Below are 17,743 nucleotides of genomic sequence, written 5' to 3'. Positions count from 1 at the left end.
ATTTTTTTTTTATATTTACATATATTCCTTTATTATTAATGTAAAGGGATACAACCAATAAATAAATAAATAAATAAATAAATAAATAAATAAATAAATAAATAAATAAATAAATAAATAAATAAATAAAAAACAAATACGAGGATGGGTAGCAAGCCTTAGCTACTCGCGTTTTTGCCACTTTAGATTTTTGACCTCGCGAAGCACCGTATCAGCTGACAAATGGCTTGTGACAGACAGTCACGTGACTAAAAGGCACTAATTTAGCATCTTTCTGGTTCCTGACCACTCAATTTTGAATGGAAATGTGTATTAAAAGAGCTTTCTAAAACATTTAAAACTGTAGTTTTAACAAAAATGAGAATAATTATCGATCGAAGCGAGTGTTGTTCTTTGGAGCTAGCGGGCTAACTTCTTGGTGAGGTATGTTAGCCAGTTCGGTAGTTTTCATTCAGATTGCTAAGAAGAGCTGAGTAAGTAGTTTGAGCATTTCGTTTTAGGCGTTTATTGTGAAGTTTTGTATTTATGTTTATATTCGCCCTGCAGTTCTTGTATTCTTTCGTCTGCACTTCCACCTTTTGAGATCAAACGGCTAAAAATGCCTCAAACAGCGGCTATCATCAGTGGGATCCAGAGGATGGTTTTGTACGAAACAAGAGCAGTAAGTGTAAATTAATTAAATTCCATCACATCTCAACAAAGTGAAAGCCTTATCAGTTTGATTAAGATGGACGTCAATTACTTTCTGCTGCTAGCTCTGTTGTTTATTAATGTTGGAATATAAGCAACCTAAATCAAAGGCATACTTGCAGAACGCAAGAAGTCATAACTCTTCTAACATCATATAAAACCCATAATTGTTCCTTTACTCGACAACTATTTTCAATTCAGTTTATTTACACAGTGTCAACCAACAACAAATGCCCAAAAAGGGTTAAATTCATATCCAGTTATAAAAAATTTGTAATCAAAGCAATATATCAATCAAGTCATACAAAGTCATTGATACAAGGTCCAATTAAAATGTAATTGAATAAAGTTATGTCAAATCCAGTAGATTATCTAAAGCTAGTTGATGAAATGTTATCTGAAGAAGCCCAACCAATGGCATCAAAACATTCGCTTTTCAGCGATTCCCTCCTACTGTGCAAGCCTGTGGTGACAGTTGTATGAATCAGCAGCAATGCTCCCCATTCTATGTTTATTTCTGTTTGAAGAAACAACAGAATCAAACCTCCTGCAGAACCAAGAGCTACTGGTTTTATACTGACATCTGCAAAAGAGGCCAATGTCCAGAAGCAAAATCTGAAAGACCCACTGAATTCTGTGGTTCTTTGCTTCTGATCACTTAAAGAAACTACAGTAACGTCAGGATTCTTTTGGCACGATTCAAAGGAATGACTGTTGGTTTGATACCTTTGCATTTTAAAATTTAACAGTGAATAGTTACACTGATTTAATTCATGTTTACAATGCACAGGTATGATAAAAATTGTATTAGTTAGGGCATTGGATCCAGTTGTACCTTCAAATTGGACATTAGACGCTAAAGACAGCAAACAAAGCTAAGAAAAATGACACTTGTGTAATCAACTGCTAATGTTTAATGTTAATTTATAGCCTGTTAACAGATTGGTATTTTAAAGGTCTTAATGTATTCTGGAACATTCAGAAATATGTCTCTTTCCTGTCTCTAGTTTTTGCAGGTTGCAAATTTATAGGCTGACCTCTTGGAAAATCTGCAACGTCATCGTTCAGTTTTCTATTTATCCTTTGAAAGCAGGTTAAACAGGCACAAGAACTGGAAATTAGATCTTTGACATGTATGTCAATTTGTTATTAAAATGTCTAGGAACCATTTAATCTGGATAGTTGTAGTGACCCGTGATTACACTGTAAGGGCATTTTGGTAAACACTAGATGGCAGCAGGATTTTATTTGGAATAATTTTTTTATGCTCCAAATCATATTGGTTCCTAGAGGAGTCAGTTTTTGACTAACAAGTTTAAAACTTTACCAAAATGAATTGTATTTTGTTAGTTTTAGGTCATTTTGTGGTTGTTCTTTTTCCTCTGTGAACATATTTAATGTTTTTAGAAGGGAAGTATAAATTGTAATGACTTGATGATTATAACTAATTTAATAGGATTATTATAAGCGTAAATTTGCATTCTAGTTTTAGTTATCGTGTATTACAGAATCTTACACTCTTATAACTTTACTCAACAGTGGATGTAGTTGCTGTTTTGGGGGGGAAAATATGACTCTGCGGGGTACAGGGAACATTGGAACAGTACAGAATGGATCTAATAGCTGCAGACCTTACGAATACATGATGTTCTGTTTTGACGCTTCTTACTGGCCTTCACATCTATGGCCATTTTACCATTGTGTATGAGGACAAAGATAATAACACGAGAAGAAGAGACATGGATGACAGTCTGATCAAGAACATATTATGGTGTGGTTTTGCTATCAACTATCTCACAGAGTCAAATAAATTAAGACTAGCCCATTTCTGTTTCCAATATTCAGTATTTTGTCATGTATAATTATTTACAGTATATCAGACCTTGATATGTTTTAGTGACTCCGGAGATACTCTGGTTCATAATTTGACAAAGCTCAATGGCCAAATAAAGCGAGAAACATTTCCGCTGTATCGTAGAATGGAGGACTGCCAATTATTTCCATTAGCTGAAATCATAAATCTGCAAGTAATTTCTTTAACTTATAACTTAACCTATCAAAAATATGCACGAGAAGACCTTTATCTACTATACTGTATCTTTGTCTTCAGTCTGCATGTAGAAGAAGCCCCTCATTAAAGATTTTATTGTTTTCTTCCCAGAGGTTATTCTTGGTTGGCAGCAACCACGCAGAGACCAAACACAGAGTCCTAAAGATTGACCGCACAGAACCAAAGGATCTGGTGATAATTGATGATAAGGTAAGCAGCGACTTTCCACCAGGCGCAGTGTCGCGCCAATGTATATGCTTATGTAATACAGCACCGTGTTCCTACGTTGAGGTCATTCAGTCACCGAGCCTGTCCCAAATGTAATGTCCCTGAGTGCTCCCTTCTCTCCTCCTCATTTCCAGAATTTATGAGCTGGTTGTTGATTGGGTTTTGGCCTTGTTGTGGTTTATTACAGAAATGATAATGTGTGTTGTTATGATGCATCGATGACTAAAGATGTATTATGTCATGCGTTCAATTTTGAATATCTGAATCTGTTATGTGGAAGCTGTATTTGTTGTGGCCTTTTACAGCTTTTGAGGATTGCATTTAATAGGGTTGCACCGGATTAGAAAATCATGCAACTGCAATAGTAGTGTTAACTGTAGCTGTGGCTATATGGCGGGGACAAATCTCCATTTATTTTACTGTTTTCCTTTTCTGTCATTACATTGCTTTCAGTTTTCTGATTTTTTTTTTTTTTTATACACTGCTTATCGGTCTGGTAAGTAGTAAGATTTCAAAGGTGGGACTAACGGGACCAGCGTCATCAGGTTAGCACTTATCGGATAACTACGGATGTGACACTAAAAACTCCAAGCGACGTGGTCTGTTTTTTAAGTTTTGTAGCCCGTGAAACATGTCCTGTCGTCAAGCAAAACTCTCTAGTGAACGTTTTTTGCCGCTTTTGTTATAAAAAAAGTGTAATGTGAGATAAATGTGGTACTCACATGTACTTTTTTTTTAATTTTCTAAGGCAACAAAAATATCCGTATGTATCTTGACTGCTATGGTTACAGAAAAGCACTGCTGCATTATGGGTAATTCTGCCGCTGAGTGTGACTCATCTTAGTCACACCTCCCGCGCTGTGATTGGTCCCGTTTGTTTTAGGACAGAGCATATGGAGCCTTAACAGACTGACATACGCTCTGTGTAAGTCGGTTTGGCTGACCAGGCTACTGATTTTCAGCTTCTTACACCTTTAAATATACAACATTTAAAGGCAGAACATATGTGCTCCATGATTTCAGTTTTATAACACTGCTTCTTGGCAATAAATCTTGTAACGTTGGACACCCTGTGCGACCGATCTCAACCAGTGCTGGTAACTCTGAAATAAAAGGCACTCTAAAGCTGAGAGCTCAATGGAGATGAGTTCAAAACTGCAGGCAGTCCATTCCATCTTCTCCACTCCCAAATTATTCAGATACTCTCTTAAAAACACAGCAGGCAAGCAGTAACATCTTCGAGGACGGAGCTCCGTCCCAGACAGTGGGGATATGATGTTACCGCGCTGGTTGTCGAATCTCATCTGTAAAATCTCTCCACATCGAGTTTGCCTCAAACGATGAAGAGCCTTGTTTTCCCAGTGAGGCAGATGCCACCTCACACCATCACACCTACCCCCTCAAAAGCTGTCACCCCATCGGTGCGGCAGTCAGCTTAGAGTTTTCCGCATCGACTACGGACTTTTTACCCTGGCATCCAAGTGCTCTCGGCAGAATCTTGACTCATCGCTGGACTCATCGCCCCGTTCGGTGCAGATGTTGACGACGAGCTGTGAGGAACCTGTTCCAGGTTTTCCGGGTAGAGAGCCATATTGTTCTGCAAAACCTTGGCAGCAAACCTTCAAAAGATTTACTGTCAGGCCGACAGTTCCTAGGTGCTTGTCTTAGGGTGAGGAAACAATCTGTGTGTGTTGTCACCTGCTTCGGCTGCCTGCTTCACGGCTTGCCTCTGACACATCCCATTTTGTGGAATGTGATCTATTTGGGGATGGTAAAACGGCTCACTCTAAAAAATTTATTTTGTGGAACACCAGCGTGAATTTACTTTATAGCACAGAACCCATCCAGATCCGTCAAATGTGACATGCCTGGTGGAGACACCTGTAGCTGGTCCTGGCTCACAGATGCTGCTGTTCAGCCACCAATCAGTTACCTTACCTTATCGTACCAGAAGGTCAAAACAAGTATCAAATACCAAAATGAGTCGTCTGCCATTGATAAGATTTTGGATTTTTCTCATGGGGTCAACCAATATACTAAACTTTTTGCCACTAAACCCACAAATGCATTTTTTCGCTATACTAAATGTGACACAATTAAAGGAAAATAAACAGGCTTTTGAATGATATAAGATGCATTACAAAAAGTATTGTTTCAGTGAAGAAGGAACTCGCACCAAACGCAAATTTCCGTAATTTATTTGTGTTGTTTGTCAGATGTATGCATCTATTGACGCTACATCCAACGTGCTGAACACCTTATCAGCATGGAAAGTTGAATTTATGACTTTCAGAGGAGGAAAAAAAACAACAACAAAAAAACTTTTATTGTGCTTTAGTCTGTTTTTTTTGTTGTTGTTGTTGTTGTTGTTGTTTTTTCTTATTAAACGTGGAGACACTCTTGGTCCAAGTTGCTCCAGTGTAACGTTTCCAGAGACATTGGTGTCCATTGTTTAATCAAGTCCAAAGTCAGCGTAGCCGTCTACCAGGGAAATCTGTAGCACTTCATGCTCCCCCTTTGACGAGCTTCACGATGATGCGGATCTCATTTTTCAGCAGGACTTGGCACCAATAAACACTATCAATAGTTCCAATAGCTGGTTTTAATGACCATGGCGTTTCTATGATGATACCATGTTGATTGGTCAACCAAGTGGCCTGACCCTGTAGAGAATCTTTGAAGTATTTTTAAGAAGAAAATTAGACATCAGAGCTTTTCCTTTGTCTTTATTTGCTCCCTGCTTTGAAAGAATCTTAACTGCTGGTGTTATAAAAGACTACATGATGTTTTACCGACTTACCCTTGCCTAGACGTTTTGTGTCTGGCTCTTCAAATACTTTGGTAAACCATTGTTGTTTTTAGTGTGCTGTACAAATAAGGTTGGCCTTGATTTTCACACTGAAACCAGCACGTGTGTCAAGAAAAGCAACAATGGAATAAATCTTTATTGGTGAAATACTATTTCACAGCTCTGTAGAATTTCTGTAGGCTGACATTTTGACATTAGAAATATCATTTCTGTCTTGTGTAATATTCAAATTTTCTGAGAAACTGAAATTTGTTGTCCTATGTATTGGAGATTTGGATTTCATAAATTAATATGTATATAAGCCATATTCTTACCCCTACTCCTCCCAAAACATAAAGATAAATACTTGAAATATACCACCCTATGTGCAAAAATCTATTCATAGAGTTTCACGTTTTAAAATATTCATCTATATGTTTTTTTCTGTCTGTAGCATGTGTATAATCAGCACGAGGTGCGGGAGCTACTGGGCCGCCTGGACTTGGGCAACCGCACCAAAATGGGCCAAAAGGGCTCCTCCGGTTTGTCCAGGGCGGTCTTGGCTTACGGCATTGTAGGTGAGTAAAGTCTGTTCACCAACTTGCCCCCTCAGTGGCATAATTCTGACTGTAACTGTTAAATGACGTGTACTAGTAGCTTATCCTAAATCAGGAACAGTGTGGGTGGGGAACTGGTTAAGCTTTTATTTGCAGGGAATCGAAAAGATTAAGTATAAGGAGCACCAGGCCCTGTTGTGGTGTCATTTACTTTATTAGGGCAAAAAGCCAACATGTTAGTTTTTCTTATTGGATCAACACGTGCTCCATAAACAGAGACTTTTTTCCCCCAATAAACATTCTCAATAGAAACACGAAACCCTTTTTGAAGAATAGATTTTTTTCCCCCCTATCATTTCATATTGAATCAAATTAATGTGACGCGGCCAGTTATGTGATGCTGATCTAAAACATATTCATTTATCTTACCTTTTTGTTTTGACACAAAGCTATATTTTCTGTTTTTGTGCTTTTGATGTCGACCTACAGACCTAGTTACACCTCATTACCGTCTTTATCATGTTCTTCTTCTTCTTCTTTAGACCCGGTTACTCCTTCTTCTTTTTTATTTGTAGAACCAACCCCTGCTCCTTTGTTCAAAATTCAAAACATATGAGTCTTATGTAACTCGCTGCTTTATTACGGTCGGCACAGTGAATGCTGTGTGAACTCATTAATTAGGTAGTGAAGTACATTGTACAGAGTGTGATAAGTGCTCAAACCCCCACGTGTGACCTGCAATGATAGTGATGGTGGACAAAGTAATACATGGTTTTGTTTGGTTGTTTTTGTTACTGTTACTCGTTTGAATTAGTTTATCAGTCATATATAGTTTTAGATTCTTTTCTAATACTTTCAAATTGTTTGTAGCACCCTTTGTGTTAACTACTGCCATCTAGTTGTGATTATTTGAGTCTTTTACATCACTTTGGAGGTATTTTGGCCTCCTCTTGTTTGCAGGGTTGTTTTAATTCCGACACATTTTTTGGGGGGGGAGCGGGGTTTCCTGCACAAATGGTCTGTTTAAACTCCTGCCTCAGCATCACAAACAGAGTTAAGCCCAGACTTTGATTAGGCCACTCAAGAGCTTTCATTTGTTTGTTCTTTTTCTGCATTTAGAGGATAGAGTTGAGTGCTTTGAATCCTTGTCGTGCTCAATAACCCAACTATGCTTGAGCTAAAGGTCATAAATGGACCTTTAGCTCAAGTTCAGATGGACATTTTGTCACAGGATTTTCTGGTAGAGTGCAGGATTCATGGTTTCATCAGCGTTAACTTATCCAGACTGTGTAGACATAAAGCAGCCCAAGACCCTTGGATTATAAACACTATGTTTGAGATTCAGTAAAATGTTCTATCTCTGAATCTGTGTTAGTTTTATGTTAGATGTGACGCTCTGATCTCATCAGTCCACTGACTATTTTCCCTAAACCTTTGGGGGTCAGCTTCTTGATTTTTTTAACGATTTTAGACTGGCCTTTGTGTTCGTTTTGGGTAGCTGTGAGTTTGGCTTTGAAACTCTTTGATGGTGGCCAGTTTTGCCTAATCTGTTTCCTGTTGTTGAGTCATGAACACTGAACTTAAGTGAGGCACTTTGGAGTAATTTTGTAAGGCCAGCCACTCCTGGGAATTTTTAAAAAACTGTTCCACTTTTCTTAATTTGAGGCTAATGGCTCTCACTGTGGTTCACCCAATTTCCAAAGCCATAAAAATGGCTTTCTAAACCTTTCCAGACTGACAGATGTCAGTGACTTTGTTTTCCATCTCTTCTTAAATTGCTTTAGATTGGGACAAAATATGTTGCTTTTTGAGTTTATCAGAGAAGTTCTGTTTAGAGATTTTTTGATTGTTTAGGTCAAGTTTGGTAAGGTACTAAAATAATGTCAAATCAGTGTTAATTAAAAATTTTGACAAGGGTAACAATTACTTTTTCGCATAGGGCCAGGGTGATTTAGATGAAATAATCATTTTATCTTTGCCTAATATTGAGACATTGCCTTCACAATATGAAGTGTGACAAGAATCAAACACAGGATACACCTGTAAGGTGGCAAATACCTTGTTAGAACACTATATATATATATATATATATATATATATATATATATATATATATATATATATATATATATATGAACAATGAATTCCAAATTAAGATGTAATCCCTGAATTCTCATTGAAAATCTAATGCTTTTATTTTAGACTGTATTTTGTATTGCAATTTGTAAAGTTTGCTTTTTACTGTGTGTAACCTTGTAAATGTATATCACACTATAATTTGTAATATAATGCATACGTTTATTTTGCTTATTGTAAATCTTTTTTATTTTTTTATTCTTTAATTGCTCAAAGAAAGAAACAAAAATTGCCAAAATGTGTTATTGGACACAAAACTGAAACTCTACGTGTCTACCATAAAGGACTTGAACATTTGTTTTTTCACATTTCAATGTTTGCAGTATTTTCCTTTGCCAAAAGTGACATTAATTTATTTGTAGTTCATCTTAAATTAGATAAAAATGTGTGGATTCTGTAAAGATTGGTTTCAGTAAATCTGATATAATAATACTAATGATGATGATAATAAAAAAATACTTCATCATGTTGTACTCAATATCATATCAGATTAAATGGTCACATTGATACTAACATGTTTTTGACATTTGGTTAGAAAATTGCTTATTTTCCATCTCTGTTCACAAACCGTTATTTAGGCCCTTAACAATATTGGGAGTGATGCACCCATGTGGGTTATAGTGTTTCCTGAGAGGCTCATTGCCTGGTTCTTTTCTTATTACAGTTTTATTAGGGATCGTCATTCTAAGTATATTTTTATTCAGTGTCGTTTGCAGGTTTTGTCATTCTGACCCAGCATCCTGGTAAAAGAAATATCAGCGCTCTGACAGAATTTGTGTTAAATAATTAAATAATAACCTATTTAAAAACATTGAACATTGTCACCTTACATTAACAAAACAGCATGCATAAAGGCAATTCTTTTTTTAGGGTTTATATTAGAATGCTATTGAAATAATAAGAAAAAGCCTTGAATGCCTTACAGAAGACTTTGTTTAAAAGCGGCCATTCGAGGTGACTAATCATTTTATGTTGGTTGTTGGGGTTTAGAATCAATTTCTAAAAATAACACCCAAACATGTTATGCATGAAGTCGTATAAATGAGAAAGTGGGTTAGCCACAGCAAATAATTACCTTGTTTCAGAATCGTGTCTTGGCCAGGTTTTAATTATAAAGGCATAAATGCATTAAAAGAGCACATTTAAAAATAAATAAATGAGTCAGACACACTCAATAAACCTCTCCTAATGGCCTAAATAAACTGAAACACAAACACACTAACCTTGTTAGAGATTTTGTATTGAAGGGATAAACTTTAGGGGATCCCATACAGTAAATGCTGTGATTCAGGTCACGTCAGTGGAGGACATATGCAGATTTATTCAAAACATCTTGAACTTTCTCACATTTTTGCTTGATACTACCACAAACCTCAATGCTTTAGTAGGACTTGTGTGATACAAAAACCCAAAGTAGTGCATAATTGTGTAATTGTATGCACAAGTAGTACTCTGGTTCCCTTTTGATAAAATTCAGTGCTTCCAATAGCATTTGGAAGTTGCCTAATTTGTATAAGTGCAGATTTTTTGCAAAGACCTAAAAGGTTGTCTTAGAGAATGACTACTGTTTCCAGCAGGTCAGTTGTCATAGTTCTAAACAACAACCTCTCCTGAAGCACCGTTCCATCAGTCATTTAAAAATAAACTGGTGTGGCACAACTGCTCACTTAGGAAAACATGACCTACCCACTACATTGGACAGGTTGGGAAAAATTGAATAAAATGGTAGAGAGAGAAGAGGAGAAGAGTAAGATGAGATAGAGATAGAGAAAGACCGAGTAGAGAGGAGAGGAGAGAGAAGTAGAGAGAAGAGAGAGAGGAGAGACAGAGAAGAGAGATAGAAGAGAGAGAGAGGAGAGAGAGAGAGAAGAGAGAGAGCGAGCCAGATAGAGAGAGAGAGAGAAGAGAGAGTAGGAGAGAGAGAGCAGAGAGAGAGAGATAGAGTAGAGAGGAGAAGAGAGGATAGAGCGACAGAGAGAAGAGAGAGCAGAGAGAGATCATAAGAGAGCCTATAGATAGAGAGTAGATAGATAGAGAGAATCAAAGATATAGGAGAAGAGATATGAATAGATAGAGATCAGATATCTAATAAGAGATAGAGATGATAGATATATATTCATATAGATATAGGAGATTCAGATATCTATCATATATATATATAGATAATATATATATATATATATATATATATATATATATATTATATATATATATATATGATCATATATATATATAGATATATATGATTATATATATCAGATCTCAAATCAGATAAGGTTTAGGGACATATGCTGAATAAATGGAGATATTTGAATTCCTGTATTCCCAGAAGCATTATTTATATTATAAAATTTGCTGTTTATTTATGTAGCTTATGTTATATTCTTTCTAAGAAACTAATAATTGACAGGTTAGACACGAAAGAAAAACTAAACTTGACAGAATGGTCTAATCAGTGCATCTTGAGTTACATTTTGAGAAAAAAAGCTTTTGGATATGTAGTATATTGTCAAGTGAATCTGCAAGATGCAGTTGTTGAAAAAACCAGAAAACGTTTGGAGAGATTATTCAGTAACTACAATAAACCAAATTTTTTTTAGCATATTAAAGGTTAATGTCTTGCCATGCATTCTGGTACAACTGGACAGAAGTTCTTTAACTTGGAACGCAAACACAAGTTTCTAAATGCATTTCATGGTTTCCTTTTTAAATATGCTGTTTTCCAGCTGATTATTTGGACTGAACCCTGGTTGGTAAAATGACCCGCCGGTTTTAAATGCTGTCTGACTTTGTTTTATTTTTTTTTTTTGTGTGCCACAGTGGTTTATGGCCTCCGGAACGAGCCGTACTACAAGTACGTGTGGAACGGCAAGCTGTTTGAGAGGGTCAAGGACATTGTGCATCCTGACTGGCTCATGTACATAATCCATGGCTTTTGTGGTCAGTCCAGTATCCTTTTAAAGCAATGGGTTTGTTTTTATTTGATAGAAGGTTTTTGTTTTTTTTGTTCTCTTAAGGAGTTTTTTTTTTCTTTAGCTGGAACAATTGTGAGGTTTTTATTAGTGTTTAGAGACATCTAAAAGGATACCTTGCTGAGGTTTTGAATAGAGAGTATATGTGAGGAGATTGTACGCTTTGAATGAGCACACACGCCCAACCAACACAGCTGCATTTGTCTTTTGTTGCCATTTCTCTCTTTGTTGAGCTGTCTTCATCGCAGCACGTGGATCACGGCGAACAGCAGCGTGGGAGTTAGAGCAAAATTCGCAGGATCTGCTAACTAAACTGAAGCAAAATGAAATTTGGTGTTTCTCAGCAACACTTATCAGGCGTATAGACACTGGGGATTACATAACCTCTCCGTCTGTTATCTGCTGGGAGCAAGTTGAGTGTGCATGCTTTGTTGTGCCTTTTGGCTTAAAGGCAAAGTCAGCGTTTTAATTAAACCTTAGCTTTAATGCATTAATATCCAGTCGTTCTGGATCTTTTAAATAAATGCTCTGAATGCATGTCACTGAGTTTGGTTCCACATGAATAATTTCCCCTGGACTTGTGAACAGCTTTTGTTGTACTTCGTGAGTTACTGCTACAAAGCGTAAGGAGACTGATTGATTCGGGTAAAAGTGCGCCTCAGGCTCAGATTAAAATTTCAAGTCTTCTGCCATCAGCACAAATCACATCAGAGTGAAATATGTTACGTTTTTGCTAATGTGTTTTAGGTATTGACTGATTCTGAACCATTTAATATGTCTAGGGCAGCTACTGTATGACCGTCATGTACTTCAGTGTTTAGAGTACTGATAAGCTAGCGATTACTTCTCTCATGTCTTTTTGTTTTTGTTGTTGTTGTTTTTTTGTGGTGTTTTCTTTTTTTTCCGTACACGAGTTTTTGCTGCCACACATGGACAATTTGCGTGTGAGCTTAGATGATTCCTGGAAACTACTCGGCCTTTGCTGAAGTTTCAGGGCGAGCATTAGAGTGGCAGATGGTGCAATGCAGCGAGACTCCGCAGCTTGACAGTAGATTTACAGGTGTGAAAAGTAAGGAAAGTATATACTACGGAAAAGATGTGCTGATGTTGTGTATGGACTATTTGACACCCCTCCTTCTTCTTCCAGTCCAGTACGTCTACGTCTCAAGTGAGCCATTTTCAGATTGATATGTTTGATTTCAGTGACTACAAGACATGGCGTATAAAAACATTAATAAACCAGAGCGTGTATGAAAACATAGTTGCTATTAATCTATCACCAGAAGGTTGATCTCTTTTAGTAATTACATTTGAAAAATGAAACGCACATATTAAATGAATTCATTACACATAGACTGACATATTTTAGGTTTAGATTTGATGATTATGACTTACCGCTAATAAGAAATTTAACCAATCAAAAGAAGTACCTTAAACATTTTGTTTAAAGTGCTTTGATGAACCTTTTTCAATGCATCTGGTGCTGTTTTTGGGTTAGGAGCGCCTCTGACTCTAGCCGCAGTCCATGCCTTATTCAGCTCCATTTGACTCTTGAAATTGCCTTTTTTAATAATTTTTTAATCAGGTTTCCTTCCACTAAACTTTCCAGTCTAATGCTTGGATACAACTAATTTGTGAACAGCCAGCTTATTTAGCAATGACCTTAGTGGGTTTCCAGCCTTAGGTGGGTTTCAGTGACAATCTGCTGAACAACTATTAAGTCTGTAGTCTTCCTTTCGGTTTTGTAGAACATTTCTGTATTAAAAATGTTTTATAGGACTTAAGTAATATTCTAATCTTCTGAGAAACTGAATAGTAAGATTTTATAAACTGTAAGACAGACTCATTAACAGAGATTAATGTTTGAACTATAGCAACTCTTATGTAATGTGAGTTTCACTTTTTGAGTTCAATTACTACTAATAAAAAACAAAAAGTTCTGATATCCCTATTTATAAAGATCCATTTGTACATGAACCCAGATTTATCAGAATGTTTCAAGTGCGGATTCCAGGCATTTCCAACAAAGTTTGTATTATTTTGAGCGTGTGTGCTTTTGCCAGCATGCCTTTTTAAAATTATTAGCATTATCCTCCCCCCTTAACCCACTGACTTCAGAACTACTGATCTACGGCCGACCGGTTCACATCACCCTGATTGCCAGGCGCTCCAGCAAATTCGCCGGGACCCGCTTCTTGAAAAGAGGTGCCAACTGCGAGGTACAGCCGTTACCACAGCGACAGGGACAATAGCTAGTGGAGGCAGAGCTGAGGGCCATCAGCATGATTGAGATTACTCAGCTTGATCACAGGGGGTTAATTTGATCCAGTCTCTTTCTTCAGTACGCATGAATATCTGTGTGGGCGTTTTGTTGGAGGAACTTAAGTCAAATATTTTTATTTTTATTTTTTTTTTGCACTCCTGTTTTGACCCGTTTTACAAAAAAAAAAGAAAAAAAAAGAAAAAAGAATTTATTTTTGCAATCAATTGCAGATTAGGTCACGTTTGTAAGTGAACAGCTTTGTTGGTCTCAGTCGTGTAATATTCTTTGAAAACTAGTCAAGCAGGCAGCCACATTATTTGTCAGGATATTGTGATCAATAAACCTGTTAGATATTTAAAAATTAATTGCAATCATTTGTTGTTGTTTTTTCAAATCCCAGACGTAATCTAAAGAATATTGAGACGCAGCATCAGATGTGCATGTTTCATTGTGCTGTAAGGCGTTTTTTCTTGTTCATATCACATCCTATATAAACACATCTGTAATGATGAACTCTTTCAGCTTTATTTGCATATTTTTTCATACATTTACCACTTGCCATATCTGAAGTGGAGGATGATCATATGGCTTATTTGGATATAAGCGTGTGACGAGAGAGGCTTTTTATCCTTCGCTGCTACTGTGGCACGTAGTTCAGCAAATCAAAACTAATGTGTCCTAATGTAACATTTCCTGGCTTGTGGTACTTTAGCATATGTTCAGTAATCCATACAGACATTCAGAGAAAATGTGAAAGATGCCTTACATTTGCAAAGTGGGTCTAGAATCCCATCTGAATACCATTGTGAACAAACTCTTCTAATATATTTAAACTCATTTCATTGTATAAAAGACAACCATTTAAATAAAGCAATATCAAGGAAATGTTTTCACAGAGGCCACTTTCCATACTTCCCAATTGATTAAAAATAAGAGCTCATAGCTTCCTCAATTTGTCATCAGTTTTTTTTTGTCTCAAATCATCAAACGGTCCTTATTAATTCTGTAAAATCAAGAAATAACGTAATCAGAAGCTCTCTGACAGCATGAATTAAGCTTAACATCCCTGAATCAAGACATCATGCACCAGTGTATAGATTTAAGAATAGATGAAAAACAAAGTTATTGAAATAAGTCAGTCTGAAAAGGGTTAAAAAACAATTTCTCAAGGTGTTGGTACTTCAGTAAATAACTACAGGAGCCATTAACCAGAAATTGAGAAAATAACTTCCAAGGAGCAGCTGGCCTATCAAAATTACTCCAGGAGAGCTTTAACGACTCATCCTAGAGGTTACAAACCAACCCAGAACAACATCTTACGCACTGTACGCAAGGTCAGTCAAGGTCAGTGTTCATGACCCGATAGTAAGAGGGAGGTTGGGCCAAAACAACATCTGTGGGGGAGTTCAAAGACCAGACCCACCGCTGAACAGAAAGAACAAAAAAAGCCTGTCTCACATCTGCCAAGAAAAAAAAAAAAACTTTGATAATCCCAAGGCCTTTGAGAAGATATTCATTGGTATAGTTGGAGAAAGAACATCATACCAAAAGTCAAGCACACAAACCTTTAATGCTTGACATTCCTTCCTATGTAGCTAAATTTAAAGAATTATGCTATAAAAGTTGTTCAGAATCCCTTCACAGCACTAGAAAATATTGTTTGCCTGTTATGCAAATGATTGATTGTAGTTGCTCATGATGAGATTCGCACAACCAGTGATTCGGTTTAGAGGGCAATTACTTTTTATCATAGGGCCTTGCTGGTTGGACAGCTTTGGTTGTCTTAAAAATGAAATCATCTTTTAAAAACAGCTACATGTAGGTCCTCTAGTTATCATTGTCTAATATAAAAATGTGTTTTTAAACACTAAAACATTAAGGTTTGACCAAAAGAAGAAGCCAAAACAGAAACAATCTATAAATGGGCAAAAATCTTTTCACATGACGATGCACCACCCCATTTTCTAGAATCGTCTGTTTTACTCCGCAAATAATAGTGTGACATCGAGCTTAAATTCTTCTTTTCATTTAGCTCGTTTATCTGTATTGTGAAACCAGCTTGTTTGCCTCTTCTTTCTCTATTCTTCAGTGGGTGGGTTGTTTGTTCTTTTGAATTTATTGATGAAAGTATTTTTGAGTTGGGAGAAAAGGGAGCTCATTGAGTGCAATATCAAACTGCTGTTTCCTCTATGCTTAATAAATATATTTGTGCCATTAACCTAAGCATTATTTGTGCTATAAAAAATATTCAATGTTGGTTAAAGTTAAAATAAGTCATTTTTAAAAGTCACAAGTAAGAATTTTGACCTGTGCAACGCATGGCATAGGAGATTCTGAAATGTTTAAATTCTTCTGCAAACTCTGATTCATTTAAGTTTGTTGCCTGATTGAAGGAAAGTCAGGACTAGTGAAAACAAAATGCTATTTCCATTTCATTCTTTGTTTTTATTCATTACATTTTCTTGTAAGAACCTTCACATTTTAAAAATGGCTGCTTTTGAAAATCATGTTCATGATTACTTTACATTTTTTCCCCCACACGCCAGGGGGACGTAGCTAACGAGGTAGAGACCGAGCAGATCGTCCACGATGCCTCGATTATGTCTTTCACAGCAGGAAGCTACTCGTCGTACGTCCAGGTGCGAGGTTCCGTGCCACTCTACTGGTCTCAGGACATTTCCACCATGATGCCAAAGCCACCCATAAGATGTAAGAGTACTGCTTCACATCTCATACACTTCTTATAAGGGAATACTTTTCACTGTTTTGTTGTGCTTTGAGCTATTCAGCTATACTTGGTAAAAAACACAAACTGCTTGTCGTTTTTTTCATTTTGGAAGTTTCATATGCTTCATTATTAAAAATATCGCGAGGCGGCAGAGAGGCCCAAACCTTAAAATGTTTCAGTAAAAACCCCATTTTGCTTTTCAAAACCTAAAATAACCTGTTTGGCTCATGGACATTTAGCTTTATAAAAAGAGCTTGGTTTCCCACTAAGGCCCTTCTATTTCCTGTACAAGCACAAATGTAAGTAGGATTTAGAAAGATTAGTAGATGAGGGCAAGGTGACCCCCCTCTTGGTTTCCATATTTGTATTTGTTCGCTGCTCTCATTATGAATGGGATAAAAGCACTGAGACCTCGACCGGAGGGAGGAGATCGGGTGAGACTGATGACAGTGTAGATTGACATGTTTTACTGTGTGTATCAACAGGAATACGCTGGGATTTACTTTTGTATAATGTCTGCATGAACTCATAATCCTTTTTCCTCTGCTATGGCCTTTTTCATCCTCAGATGACCTTAAATTGAGATGTTAATCAGCAATCTCTCTCTTGGTTTACCTCATTGACACGGTCCTCCTTTGATCCCTGAACACAGTCCTTGTCTGACTTTTTGCAAACATAAGCTGAAATTGGACAGTGTGGTTAGATTTTTGTATCATATCTTTGTGTATATTGTTGATAAAAATTAAGATTATTAATCCTGTGGTAATACACTGAAAATCTCAGCAGTTTTGGTGGGCCGTCTTAACATAGAAGACTGCATAAATGAAAGAATCATTTTCACCATTGTGTCTTTGCACATTTTGGGATGTTTGTCAGCTAATTATTTTATGTACTAATTACAGTACGAGGTGCAGCTTGTTTCTATTAAGACCTCTAAATGAAATGTAGTGCAACCATTTCCCATCACAAAAAACACCAAATGGGTCAACAGTGTCTACACATGTAATTTAATCTGATTATAAATATACCCGTTTTGTGAAGGCTTTGGAGGTTTGTTAGGAAACATTAGTGAACCAACTGAAGACCTGGTAACAAAACAGACATTTCAGCAAGAAAACTGTGGAAAAGTTAAAGCAGGGTTAGGTACCATCATCCGAAAATTGGTGTCTGGTAAGGTAGAAGTGCAAGCCTGCTATTAAATAGCTGTGCAGATAAACTGTCAGAGGCTAAAAAGTAATATCTAGTTATTTCTGTAGCTGCTGGTTTTTCTTAATCTGGTGAGCTGCTTATTCTACAGGACTATAATTATTTGGCTTTTCATCCTTTGAGGG

At 36.7% G+C, this 17,743-nt stretch overlaps 1 protein-coding gene across 1 annotated transcript in view; it reads left to right on the top strand.

Annotated features, from left to right (window-relative positions):
- Positions 1-215: 215 nt before the first annotated feature.
- Positions 216-17,743, top strand: part of fig4a (FIG4 phosphoinositide 5-phosphatase a) — a 62,709-nt gene continuing 45,181 nt past the window's right edge. Inside the window, exons 1-7 of the mRNA XM_036129816.1 lie at positions 216-473; positions 547-661; positions 2,852-2,950; positions 6,211-6,334; positions 11,210-11,398; positions 13,540-13,640; positions 16,231-16,393. Of these exons, the coding sequence (XP_035985709.1) occupies positions 599-661; positions 2,852-2,950; positions 6,211-6,334; positions 11,210-11,398; positions 13,540-13,640; positions 16,231-16,393 (739 nt within the window). The 5' untranslated portion in view covers positions 216-473; positions 547-598. The remainder of the gene's footprint in view (positions 474-546; positions 662-2,851; positions 2,951-6,210; positions 6,335-11,209; positions 11,399-13,539; positions 13,641-16,230; positions 16,394-17,743) is intronic.

Source organism: Fundulus heteroclitus, unplaced genomic scaffold, assembly GCF_011125445.2.
Source record: "Fundulus heteroclitus isolate FHET01 unplaced genomic scaffold, MU-UCD_Fhet_4.1 scaffold_220, whole genome shotgun sequence".
NCBI classification, from domain to species: Eukaryota; Metazoa; Chordata; class Actinopteri; order Cyprinodontiformes; family Fundulidae; genus Fundulus; species Fundulus heteroclitus.
Note: the sequence above shows the minus strand (reverse complement) of the source record. Positions and strands in the feature narration are given on the sequence as shown.